At 38.5% G+C, this 11959-nt stretch overlaps 1 protein-coding gene across 1 annotated transcript in view; it reads left to right on the top strand.

Annotated features, from left to right (window-relative positions):
• The window catches only part of AZIN1 (antizyme inhibitor 1), a 20550-nt gene extending 9030 nt beyond the window's left edge, over positions 1–11520 (top strand). Inside the window, exons 3-11 of the mRNA XM_010084703.1 lie at positions 1005–1178; positions 1479–1651; positions 4740–4874; positions 6646–6727; positions 7847–7921; positions 9044–9209; positions 9773–9891; positions 10050–10264; positions 10850–11520. Coding sequence (XP_010083005.1) covers positions 1005–1178; positions 1479–1651; positions 4740–4874; positions 6646–6727; positions 7847–7921; positions 9044–9209; positions 9773–9891; positions 10050–10264; positions 10850–10961 — 1251 coding nt within the window. The 3' untranslated portion in view covers positions 10962–11520. The remainder of the gene's footprint in view (positions 1–1004; positions 1179–1478; positions 1652–4739; positions 4875–6645; positions 6728–7846; positions 7922–9043; positions 9210–9772; positions 9892–10049; positions 10265–10849) is intronic.
• The last annotated feature ends 439 nt before the right edge of the window (positions 11521–11959 follow it).

Raw genomic sequence — 11959 nt, forward strand, 5'->3', positions numbered from 1 at the left:
CCCGTACAGGGGGTCAGTATGCTTCCACCCGATGGAATTTCTATTTGTGTTTTTTTTTTTTAAACAGAGATAAAGACATTGTATACAATAAGCCACAACATAGTTTCATAGCTGCGAAAGTCAAGTGCTAGAATTAACATTTGATGTACAGTCTTAATTCAGATCAATCGTATGTTTTGTGACGGTCTTTAATTGATGTATAGTAGGCCATTCATTTACAGGAATTTGAGTGAGTGCACATTATAGACAAATATGGAATGGTCCGTTTGGATTTTGATCCACTACATCCACATCGTGACTTGATATTGAGGAAGAGTATGTTAACAGATGCACAAAGGGGACTGTTAACAGTTTCCAGAAGAGTGTCTGTATGCTTTCTTAGAGACTATGTACTTGACTCTGCAACCTTAACATGTTGAGTTCTTAAAATTCTGTTTGAACTTTGTGCTTCATAAGATGTGGAGAACAGTCTCAAACTTGACTTCCTGAATTAAAATACTGTCAAACAAATGTTCAGTAAGATGAACTATTAGCCAGATGTTAAAATAATGATAGTGCATTAAATTTGATTCCTTGTACAATAAGCTATAAATTGTGTTGAGACTGTGGAAGCTTTCATCCTGGTGGATTTTCTTCCTCCAAAAAGTTGCAGACTTCTGAATATACAAAGTTTGAAGAGCTTTGTAACCTATTCTGTATTTTTAGATAAAATCAGCATTTGGCATTTAGATATCATCTTTTGTTCAGGAATCTCAGAATATTTACTCAATAGAATTTGTAACATCTCTGAAGTGGTAGGTATTCCCTTGGATTTTTTTTTAAACTAGTTCAAATTGCTAGGTGAAAGTGAAAACAAGAGGATTGTTCAAGGTCAAACCTAAAAGTTAATAGCAAGGTGAAAAAACTTTACATAATTCTTTAGGACTTTGTTTCATAGCTTGTTTATGCTTTGACAGCAAACCCACAATTTCAAACACTTTATTTTCCCATTTTTCCTTTTTTAGACTGGAAAAAGGGCATTTTATGTTGGTGATCTTGGAAAGCTTGTAAAGAAGAACATACAATGGCAGAACGTGATGGCACCAATAAAACCATTTTATCCTGTAAGATGCAATTCTACTCCAGGTGTACTTGAAATTTTGGGAACTCTTGGCATTGGATTTGCATGTTTCAGTAAAGTAAGTTTTCATTTTCTGTGTATCTGTGTGCCTTATTTTCTTCTATTGTTCTGCTGTTCCAAAATCAGCTTTTCGGTTTTGATTTTTGGTATGAAGTGCCATGGTTACATATATAATTTAAATTGTGAACTGCTATGTGACTGCCTATGGAAAATCCATACTTCTACCCTGGAAGCAGCAGATAGTTTTCTCTTCAGAGTATTTGGAGAATTTATTAAAGTACTAGAGCACGTTTAATAAAAATTTAGTAAAGATAGTGCATTTGACTGTGTCAAACTCTGGTATGCTCCTGTTTTTCAGTCTGAAATGGCATTGGTACAAGACCTGGGCATTTCTCCTGAAAACATCATATACACAAATCCTTGCAAGCAAGCTTCTCAGATAAAGTATGCAGCGAAAGCTGGGATAAACATCATGACTTGTGACAATGACATTGAACTGAAGAAAATTGCACATAACCATCCAAATGCTAAGTAAGTGTCACAGTTCTGGTTTTGCTTTTTATGTGGTGGAAATTTAATTTTGCCTTTATTCTGGGTTGTTTCTTGGGTTGCAAGCAAGGTGTGTGGCTTCTTTAATACAATTCACTTGTATCTATTTTTCCCTTCTGTTTGTCTCCTTTGAAGGTAGATTTTTTTGCAACTTTTCCCCTACTGGGTCTCAGCTTCCTAATATGATAGTAAGGCCCTTGTTTTGGGAGAAATCTTGCATTTTGATTTCATAGGGCAATCTTCTTGTAAAGGTTTCAGTGATTAAACTTCAGCAGTCTGTCACTGTGTCATCTGCAAGGACATCTTCCTCCTGCTCTGTGGCTTCAGTGTTTTCTTTCAGGGTATTCTGTTTGGCTGTTAGTGGCTTCAGCTGAAGTCAGGGCTGAGACTTATCAGCAGATGAGCATGTGCACTGGTTCCCATCTAGGGTTTGGGGATGCTCAGCAGGTCTCTTAAATAAACCTACAGGTATTTCCCCACTATTAAAACTGAGAAATTTGACTATTCTTTCTATTTGTAGTCACTTCAGTGTTGGCCCAGATACCTTTTGCAGGGAAGTGATCAAAGCTGATGTTCTGGTTGTTAAATAGAAGAATTTTGATCGCTGCCAGTGTGTCATGGTCTCTTTTGGACTGGTAGGTGTGCTCATGTCATTAAGCATCACATCCCTCGCATGGGAGTACTTTGGCTGTGGGCCATACCTTTAAGAAATTTGGAGTCGGAGCCTAAGTGAATGTTACAGGGCTTTACAGTGATTAACGAGGTATAGCTTCACACAAATGTCATTGGAGCGCGCTAAAAACTGAATTCCTGACATTCTTTACAAAGCCCTTGGTTCTAGACAGTCCTTAAAGTGTCAGAAAGCAGGGAGGCAGAATGCAGGAGTTTCATGAGCTCGAGAAAACCAACACAAACTCTTTACTTCTTTTCAAGGATCCCATAGTCTAATATTTGAAAAAGTTCCTGTTAACCAAGAACAAGAAACTTAATTTCTACAAAAAACCCTGCAGTTTGCTATCTAAATTTTCTAGAAACCTGATCTCCAGCTTTCCTACTAGGTAGCAATTTGTTTGCTTGGTTTTTATTAGAATTCTCATATTCAGGTCATGAAAACTTTGATGCTGAAGTGACAACTCTGAATTTTCTCTTCCCTTCCTTGGCATAGTTTTAAAGAGTCAAAGCCTTCTATATCCTTGTTCTTCTTATCTGTGGTTACTGTAGCTAGGTTGTCTTTTTGTAGATGAAGCTAATTATGCTTCAGCTGAGGAAATCTTGCTTAGAAAGCTGCAATTTTCCTTGTTTTCTGAAAATTCTTATAGCTTCCTGTACTGAACTCAGCAATGGGTGGGTCTCTTTGTAATTCATGTTTCTGCCTTTGGAAGTTTTAACTTGAATGATTGGAATTTTTTTAAGAAAGAGGAAAAATGTCAGAAGGGAGGGCTTAGGCTTTCATTTCTTGGAAAAATACAAAGGTAACTGCTGAGGTTGGTGGTTTCCTAAGAGCTCCAGCAGAGGCGTGGTTGTTATAGGTATCAATAAGGTAACCGAAACATATGCATCATCCTCTAGCCCTGCTCTAACTGACTGAGACCCAGAAAGAAGGATCTTGCTAGACTTCTAGAAATCAGCATTGCATTTTCTCTTAGTGGTTTGCACTAGAAAAAAATACATTTACATTACAATAAAACTTAAAACTGGATGTTGTCTTTAAGAAATGGCTTTGTTGACTCTTAGTGTGAGGTTACAAACCATAGTATTGTGTATTTGAATATAAATATTTTTTATATTCTAAATAATTTAACTTTTAACAATTTTTTTGGTTACATCTAGTGCCCTTTCCAAATGCTTTATAAAATATTGTTTGACTACAAATTTCTTGAACAGAATTACCTGTGCTAGTGGAGCAACAGGAAGCAAGAGCCTAGTCACAGTTTGTCAAGATGAGTGAAATGGTGTAAATTACAAGTAACGAGGAGAGCTGGGCAACCTATGTGAGCACTTAGGATTTTTTTTCCTCTTTATAAAATACATTTTAAATACATCATGAGACATTTGGAAAGGACTTTTAGGAGTCAGGGTAGCTGTTATGCCAACACATTTTGTAGTGGCTACACTAAGTTTGGCTTGTTCCATGTCTTGAGAAGAACTGTTTCCTTTTGCAGAGCTTTCAACACTTACTTAAATTCTCCATCTCTGTTAACTGTAGCGTGCTCTGTGCAGTCTGTGTGTGTGTCATGACAACTTCTGTTTAGCTTACTACATGGATAATCAATTGATCTTTTTTGTGGCGGGAGGAGGAGGAAGCCAGTGACTTTCTTAGTGGACAGCAATTTGAATTTGTGAGTTTTGGGGATACACCTTTAGAGGGTTTAATGTGAATGTGCCTTTGCCACTCAAGCGTTACTTTAATGCAGCAAACTGTCAACAACTGGCACCTCAGTTTGCCAAACCCACCCAGAATGAGGCTTTGACAAGAGGGAGGAATTTGTCTCACTGCATAGGACTGTAAGAGATGGTATTTGTTGCCTTCCTGCTCCACAAGTGCTCTGGAAGAAGGCACGGGGAAGGGACACCCCCATCCCTAGTCCAAGGGAAGTGAAGGGATGTGGCCAAGGTGTGCTTTCAATGTGTCAGCCTGGTGTTCTCCAGATGCTGTGTTTAACCCAATCTGATACATGATTGACTGAAGGGGAGTGTCCACACTCTCCTCCTCTTGGCTAGAAAAGAGGATTGAAATGGGAAAAGCATATTACAGCTTTAATGCTATTGTAAGGAAGTATACTCTAGAAGGTAACATTCTCTTTTATTACAGCACTCAACAGACTCTTGCTGCTACAAAAGAGTCTTAGTTGCTGCATTTCGATATCCCTTGTCCTTGTTGGCTCCATGTTTTAGCCCCTAATTGCTAGTTTTTTCTCTGTACAGGATTGTTTTTATTAGGTTCACTTGACTCATCCATCGATGGAGTTGGAGTACTGACAACATAATCAACACACTTCTGACAGTCTTCAGGCTTCACATGTGCTGATGATGTAAACCAACTGCCCCAATCATCTTCCCCTTCTCTTAGGCTCTTACTGCACATTGCCACAGAAGACATTACTGCTGATGAGGAGATGAATATGAAGTTTGGCACCACCCTGAAGAACTGTAGGCACCTCATGGAATGTGCTAAGGAGTTGGGAGTCCAAATAGCTGGTGTTAAGTGAGTAACTTTATTGTTCTCCACTGACTGAGCAGATGTTTGTATGATGTACTCAAGACTTAAAATACAAACGAATTCCACCCTCCTCCCCCTTTGTCACTGTTTTACAGGGGTTTTGGGGGGAAAAAACAACAATCTTTTGGATCAGGAGTTTTTACTTACAAGCAAAGTGCTAATATCGCAGCAAAAACTAGTATGAAACAAAGTAACTGTTACAGACAAAGCAATTTGAAATAGAGTATTGGAAATCCTGGTCAGCATAAAAGCAAGGTTTAAAAGCCTCTCCTGTTTTCTAGCTGTACTCTTGAACTTCCAAGGTAACCCAATTTGTATTTTTCTAGCAATAAGCAGCATAAGTATAGCATGACATAGCTTGGGTAGACTTTGAGCAGGGTGAATTTGGGGTTGGATTTTCAAAGAGTTGTGATCAAAGAGTGATATAGGACCTATCAAGACAAAATACTGAGATGAGTTTCTGACTTGCAGATGGCAGGAACAAATCCTAGTGTTCTGAGACCTTCCACATCTGTCGTATTTTAATATAAAGTTTGACACAGATTTTGACATGAGATTTTATTATATGGAGGGGAAAACGCATGCACAAGTCTCTGTTCTGTCTACCTTCAGCTAATAAAGCATCACCTGTTCATTAATGTTTTAAGAAAGCAGCCAAAGAAGTAAAATAGGGTGCATCATCAAGACAGTGAAAAATTGTATTTTGAATGGAAGCCAGATTTTGAGGTTTTAAACCACAATTGTTTTGATATAAATCTGTTTTAAATTTAACATAAATTAAAGCATAAATGTACTATAATCATTACAGATTACAAATGTATTTAAAAATTAATTTATACTACTGAGAGATGTACCTCCTTTATATAATGTCTAAACTAATGAAAATGGCTTTTTTGCATTTTCTTTATTAATAAAATTTTTTAAAAATCCGTATGCGGATTCATGCAAGTAAGTTTAACAGTGTCCTTTGCCTCAAAATGGCATTCCTTAAAGAAGTGAGTAGACTTGGAGTAGAGAGCATTGTAGCTTGGGTGGGTGTGTCTATGGTCTGTCCAGAACCAGCAGACCATCCTAGTCTTTAGGAGGCCCATGGGAATGTTGGTGCTTGTTTTGCCACCTTGGTTACTACCGGTATTATGGCACTACTTAAACCTTTTGGATAAGGGACCAGGGGGGTTGGGGGTGGGTTTCAGGAGCTTGTGGGAGGTGTCAGTACTTCTCTGCTTCTGAATACCTGCTCATGAGCCTGTTCAGCCTTCTTGTGAAACTAGGACCTGGCCTGGGGTGAAGAGGCTTCAGAACAGGGTGGCAGTGGGACACAGCTCTCCTCACCCTCTCCCAAGCGTTGGAGAGAGGAGGTGATGTGCACAGTACAGCCCTAGCTTTGAGAAGGAAATGGGCAAGGGGAGACTGTACAGGTATTGTGTTAGCGTTGGCACCCACTGTGAACAAATTTTAACTACTTTTCGTAGTGAAGACTGAAAGGTTCAGTAAATCTGTTCTTATTTCTTAAAGATGAGAATATTGTAGGACATTCTTAGCATTAAGAGCGAGACAGGCCTCAAGTACAAATCCAATGGAATAGAAGGCAATCATCTTCTGAGCTTATTCTTTGCCCAGTTACTGTATTATTATGCAAGCTTGTCTTGAGCCACTTGAAGTAATTGCTTCCATTGCTGTTTTTGATGGTGAAGCAGTTTGCTTGGTCCGAAAGCTGCATGGTTCAGTGTATTAACTGTGTTTTTCTTTCTTTCAGATTTCATGTTTCAGGCTCTTGCAAGGAACTGCAAACCTACATTCACGCTATATCTGATGCTCGGTGTGTGTTTGACATGGCTGTAAGTACATATATGCACACATAAAATGGCTACAGTGGAGGATCCATTCTATTCTAAACATACTAACAAACCACCTACGTTATTTCCAAAATATATCAGTGTAGGAAATGAAACTTTTAGTAAGGGACTAAATACTCCCTTGTGAGACATGGGGTAGAGGTAACATGAACTTTATAGTCCTAATTGTGGACAAAGGTTAATGAATACTGTCCCACTGACAGGCAGTAGCCTTGTATGCTATTTCCAAATGGAAAATTAGTTTCTTACTTTTGGTAAAGGCTTTTTAAAATTAAAATCTCAGTTGTGCAAATACACAGTTGACGTTTTTAAGTTACATTAAAATATTAAGCATTTGTGCACTGGCATTCATGGTGATATAACCACTGTCTTGGTGCATGTGATTTCTGAGATTAGTAACTAAGCATCGTAAGAAATAAAGGTGTTGTATTGCAGGGGTGATATCCAAATTTGGATGAAGAGGAGTGGATTTGTTGGATGCTTTAGATAACTCACATGGGTCTTACATGTTCTGTGTGTATTTCTCGTATTGCAAAACCCAAAAATCCCATCTCTGAACATCTGTCTTTTTATAAATGAAAAGCTCCTAAACTATATAGGGAAGACTGCAAATCTTTGTAGTATGATTGCTGTAATTAGTGCATTAGCTGTGACTGGTAACACATGGAGGGCAACAGAACTGAAGTTCTCACTGATCTTTGTGCAAATTCGTTGTAACTGTCTTGTCACATAAGCACTATCCAAAAGATGTGCATTATATGTATTTGTAAATTCCTAAAACTTCCTTATGTCAGAATTCACCACCCTGCTTGGCAAATATTGTCCGAATATAACAAAGGCTACAAGATGGGAGATTGCCTTGCTGTGGGACTTGTACTTGAGAATTGTGTAACTGGTGTTTGTTGACATCCCAATGCTATTACTACTAGGATTAGTGGAGCTATACTGATTTTTACTATGCCTTGACTCCCTCACTAGACCTACCTTGCTAAATATGCTCAAAAGTATCAATACATTGAAAACAACCACAGTAAGGAGCAATGAAGAATACTTTTACAGCTATGGTTGTCTGTGTACTTATATTCTGCCTATGCATTTTAGGAAGAATTTGGCTTTAAGATGAACATGTTGGATATTGGTGGGGGCTTCACAGGTTCAGAACTTCAGCTGGAAGAGGTATGCAATATATTGAAGTTAAAACTCTTCTTTTGATTTAGGAAGTTAGTGTTGAACCTTCAAACTGCAACTAACACTGATAGCTGAAACCTATGCTAAATTCTGTGCTAGGCTGCAATTAATAAGATCCAAATAATCGCTTTTATATTCTTTATCGTGGGTAGTGTAATTAATCCTTGGAGGTGATAATGATTTCTTTTTAGTCCTGTTAATATTGGATTAATCCTGACTTAAACATTTCACAGATTAAATTACTATCCTAAGCCACCTTAACAGTAGTAATTCAATTTTTTGGGGAGTTGACTGTTATTGTCCAATGGTTACTCTGTTGGATGGTTTGGGCCAGGATTGCTTAGCATGCTTTGGATCATAAACCATACTGCTACTGTATGAAAGTTTCTCGTACTTTGCTTTAGAACTGAAGGCTAAAGGTCTTGCTCTTATCTTTGCTGTGGCTAGCTTTAAATAAAACTCTTAATACTGATTTGGCCTAAATGGGATCTGTAGTGTGCAGTAGCACATAAAACAAAATCACCTGTTTACACTGTTATGTTCTAAAGATAAACTCCCTGAATGTAGGACAGTGAAAGTGATTAGATAAAAAGCTACTGAAAACAGTTGGGGCTTTCCTTTCTTAGTTCTAACAGTTCTGTTACTTGTCCAAAATACTTGTTAATCTTCAATTGTCTGTCTTACGATTAGAGCATCAGTATTACATAAGTCATTCCATTTCTAATACAGTATTTGGAATTGATCACAAAAGAGGCCCTTTCCTTGTTCTTCTGGATTCATATGTAATTTTACATTGTCCGTTCTGCTGGCCAGACTGAAATTTGTGCGGTCTTGAGTGTCCCACAGCTTGAACTTTGATTGGGAGGAGGGTCTGTGTGGTACTTAAACTTACGGCACTCAACCTTCAGTGCTTAACAGAATGGCCCGTCTTCTTAAATACTTGTGTAAATTTTGGACTTATGGTAAGGGCACTTCTCAGAGAACAGAGGAACAGAGTAAGCTTTTGGTGTGGTTACCAGAACTGGTTTTGACTGGATGGGTGTGGGGTGGTATCTGATACCACATAAGCTGAGTCTCTTTGATCTTGCATTGCTGACTTCAATTTCCTAGGTTAATCGTGTCATCAGGCCATTGCTGGATGTCTACTTTCCTAAGGAATCTGGTGTTGATGTGATTGCAGAGCCTGGATGTTATTATGTTTCATCTGCATTTACACTAGCAGTTAACATTATTGCAAAGAAGACTGTTGAGTGTGATAAACTTCTTCCTTCTGGAGGTAAGGGTCCTATTGATCTTATACATCTTACAAATCAGTACAGATAACCACCTGCTTCTAGTCAGGGTGGACTGGTCTGGCTCAGCATCTTTGATACACTCCCTTATGCTTGCACTGTAATCTGCCTTTTGGGTTCTGACCAGGTGTTATCTGTGTATGTCGCTTTCTTTGTTACATTTCTGTGGCACTTGTTTCCTTACTGGGTTTGACTCCTCAATGGTTAAACCTGTATCAGGTGCTTTGCAGAAGGTATATTAGAAGGTTCTGTATTAGAAGAACATAGAAAAACATATCACAGAGCTAGCTGTTTTTCTGATAAAGTAGAAATTGCATTTATGTTCTTAACAGTGGTTATTACTGAAAGTATTAATTTTATTAAGCCTCATGCTTAATGCTACAACTGAATTTATAATCTGGTCTCATACAGATTGCTCGTAATTCTCCCATTCCAGTATGTATGGAACCCCCTTGTCAGGAGAAAGCAGTTGACTTAAGTTAGATTGCAAAAGGACTACTTATGACAAAAAAAAATGCATGCAAGACAACTTCTTTTTTACTTCCAGTGGAGCAAACCAGGAATGATGATGAACCAGTATTTACGTACTACATAAATGATGGTGTTTATGGTTCTTTTGCAAGTAAATTGTCTGAGAAACTGAGTACTATCCCAGAGGTTCACAAGGTGAGTCCTTCTATATTCTGCAGAGATAGTCCTTATTATCCTTGGGTTTATATGTATTTAACACTTCATATGTATATAATTAAAGTATTAAACTATCCTTGAAAATTTTTCTTATTTAATGAACTGAAGCCTGAATTTCATGGTTCATTTTGATATAGAAATACAAGGAAGATGAGCCTCTGTTCGCAAGCAGCCTTTGGGGTCCATCCTGTGATGAGCTTGATCAAATTGTGGAAAACTGTCTTCTTCCCGAGCTGAGTGTTGGAGATTGGCTGATCTTTGATAATATGGGTTCTGGTACCTTAGGTGAACAGTCTACCTTTAATGACTATCAGAGGCCACTGATTTACTACATGATGTCTTTCAGTGACTGGTAAGAAAATTCTCTTAGTAGTGGCAAGATTGTTTTCACTTCCTTCAAGAGTGTACACTTATGGCCAATAGAGGAATAGGCAACTGAGCGCCGGAATGTGCCTTTTTAGTTTGTGGGGTTTTTTTTACTATTGTCTGACTTTGCTAAGACTAAACTGAGAGCTGTGATAAAATGCCTACTTTGCTTTGACAGAGGAAAGCAAAATAATACCTAATGTCAGCTGAGTTTAGTGGTAGTTGTAAAGCCTCTTTCTGTCTGACATCAGCCTTTGAACTTTCTGATGCTAGTAGCTGCAGCTTGTGTACAGCGTTAGCCCTGGGGCTGGAGGCAGGAAGGCTGCTGTGGCGATGGCAGAGCTGGGTAACCTGATGCAGTGCTGAGGTTGCCAGGGCCCTGTGCCTCTTGCCAGGGGAGAGTTGTGCCTTCCTTTGTCTGCCAAGTGCTTGCACAGCTGATTCTCCCTTCTGCTGAGACTGGGGCCAACCTATCCAGGAGCAGTACACTTCAAATGCTGTATTCAAGACTGGTTTCTTGAAATTGTACATGAAAACATCGTCTGACCACTCTCATACTTTTCTGCTGCAGGGATGAGATGCAAGATGCTGGAATTGCTTCAGACACATTGATGAAGAACTTCTTCTTTGTGCCTTCTTGCATTCAGCTGAGCCCAGAAGACCGCTTTTCCACTGCAGCTTAAACAAGCATTAACGCTTCATTTAGACCTGCAGTTGCAAGTCTGTAGTTTGTCTGGTCAACATTCCAGTGTGGAAGAAATGGAACAATCTTGAATTCAATTAATTTTCTTCAAAACTTGAAAAAATAGTAATAGCTAATGGGGACCAGGCAAAACAAGCTACAGCTACAATTCACGGGGGGGTGGGAGGGTTAGATAATGGCATCCAAATTGAAAATCAAGTTCATTCAACCCCTGAGTGTTTAAATATGCAACAAAATGGATGACTTAGTGGAGATGGAAACCCATCACTTGGGTTCTTCAACAGTTTACATACAAGTACACAGTTTTTATACTAAGGATTCCTGTTAGAAAAGTCTTGTAAAGTTATTGTCTTTCGCCCAGATATATCAAATGTCAGTGGGAGACCAGTGTGACTTCATTAGATGTTTAGTGTATTTAGAATGTGTAAATTTGTGCTTTGAACTGTAGTTTAATAAATGTAAAATTGCATCATAGTATTTGTTGTATTTGACCCTTGATGTATCCCTTGTATGATTGCAATAAAACTTTGTGTAGATTTTACTGTTTTTCAGGCTAACTTTGGGAGGGGCTAGGCAGAAGATGGAGCTATAAACCAGATGTATACATGATTGTTTTGAGAGGCTGCCTTTTCTCTAGTCCATTATTTCAGCTTTGTATTAAACTGTGAAAAAATTAAGATTGATAAACCTGTATGAAGTGAAAGTCACATGAGTTCCTGGAAGGCTACAAGGCAATTTGTGATATGATTTGAGAGGATGACTTTAGATGCAGTTCTTAACACCCAATAGCAGACTGTAATTGCTGAACACTCAGGAGGTTTTTCTTTATTATGGTATTGGAGCCTCTTCATTTCTTCAAGGTCCTTCTCTTACTTTCTCATTTTAACTTCCCCTACTTGAAAACTGGGAAGGAGAAGGGGTGTCAGGGCTTTGAAACTGGTGCATTAAGTGCTGGATCCTGCGGTTGAAGGGGACACT

The sequence above is a fragment of the Pterocles gutturalis genome, unplaced genomic scaffold (assembly GCF_000699245.1).
Source record: "Pterocles gutturalis isolate BGI_N339 unplaced genomic scaffold, ASM69924v1 scaffold8945, whole genome shotgun sequence".
In the NCBI taxonomy this organism is placed as follows: Eukaryota; Metazoa; Chordata; class Aves; order Pterocliformes; family Pteroclidae; genus Pterocles; species Pterocles gutturalis.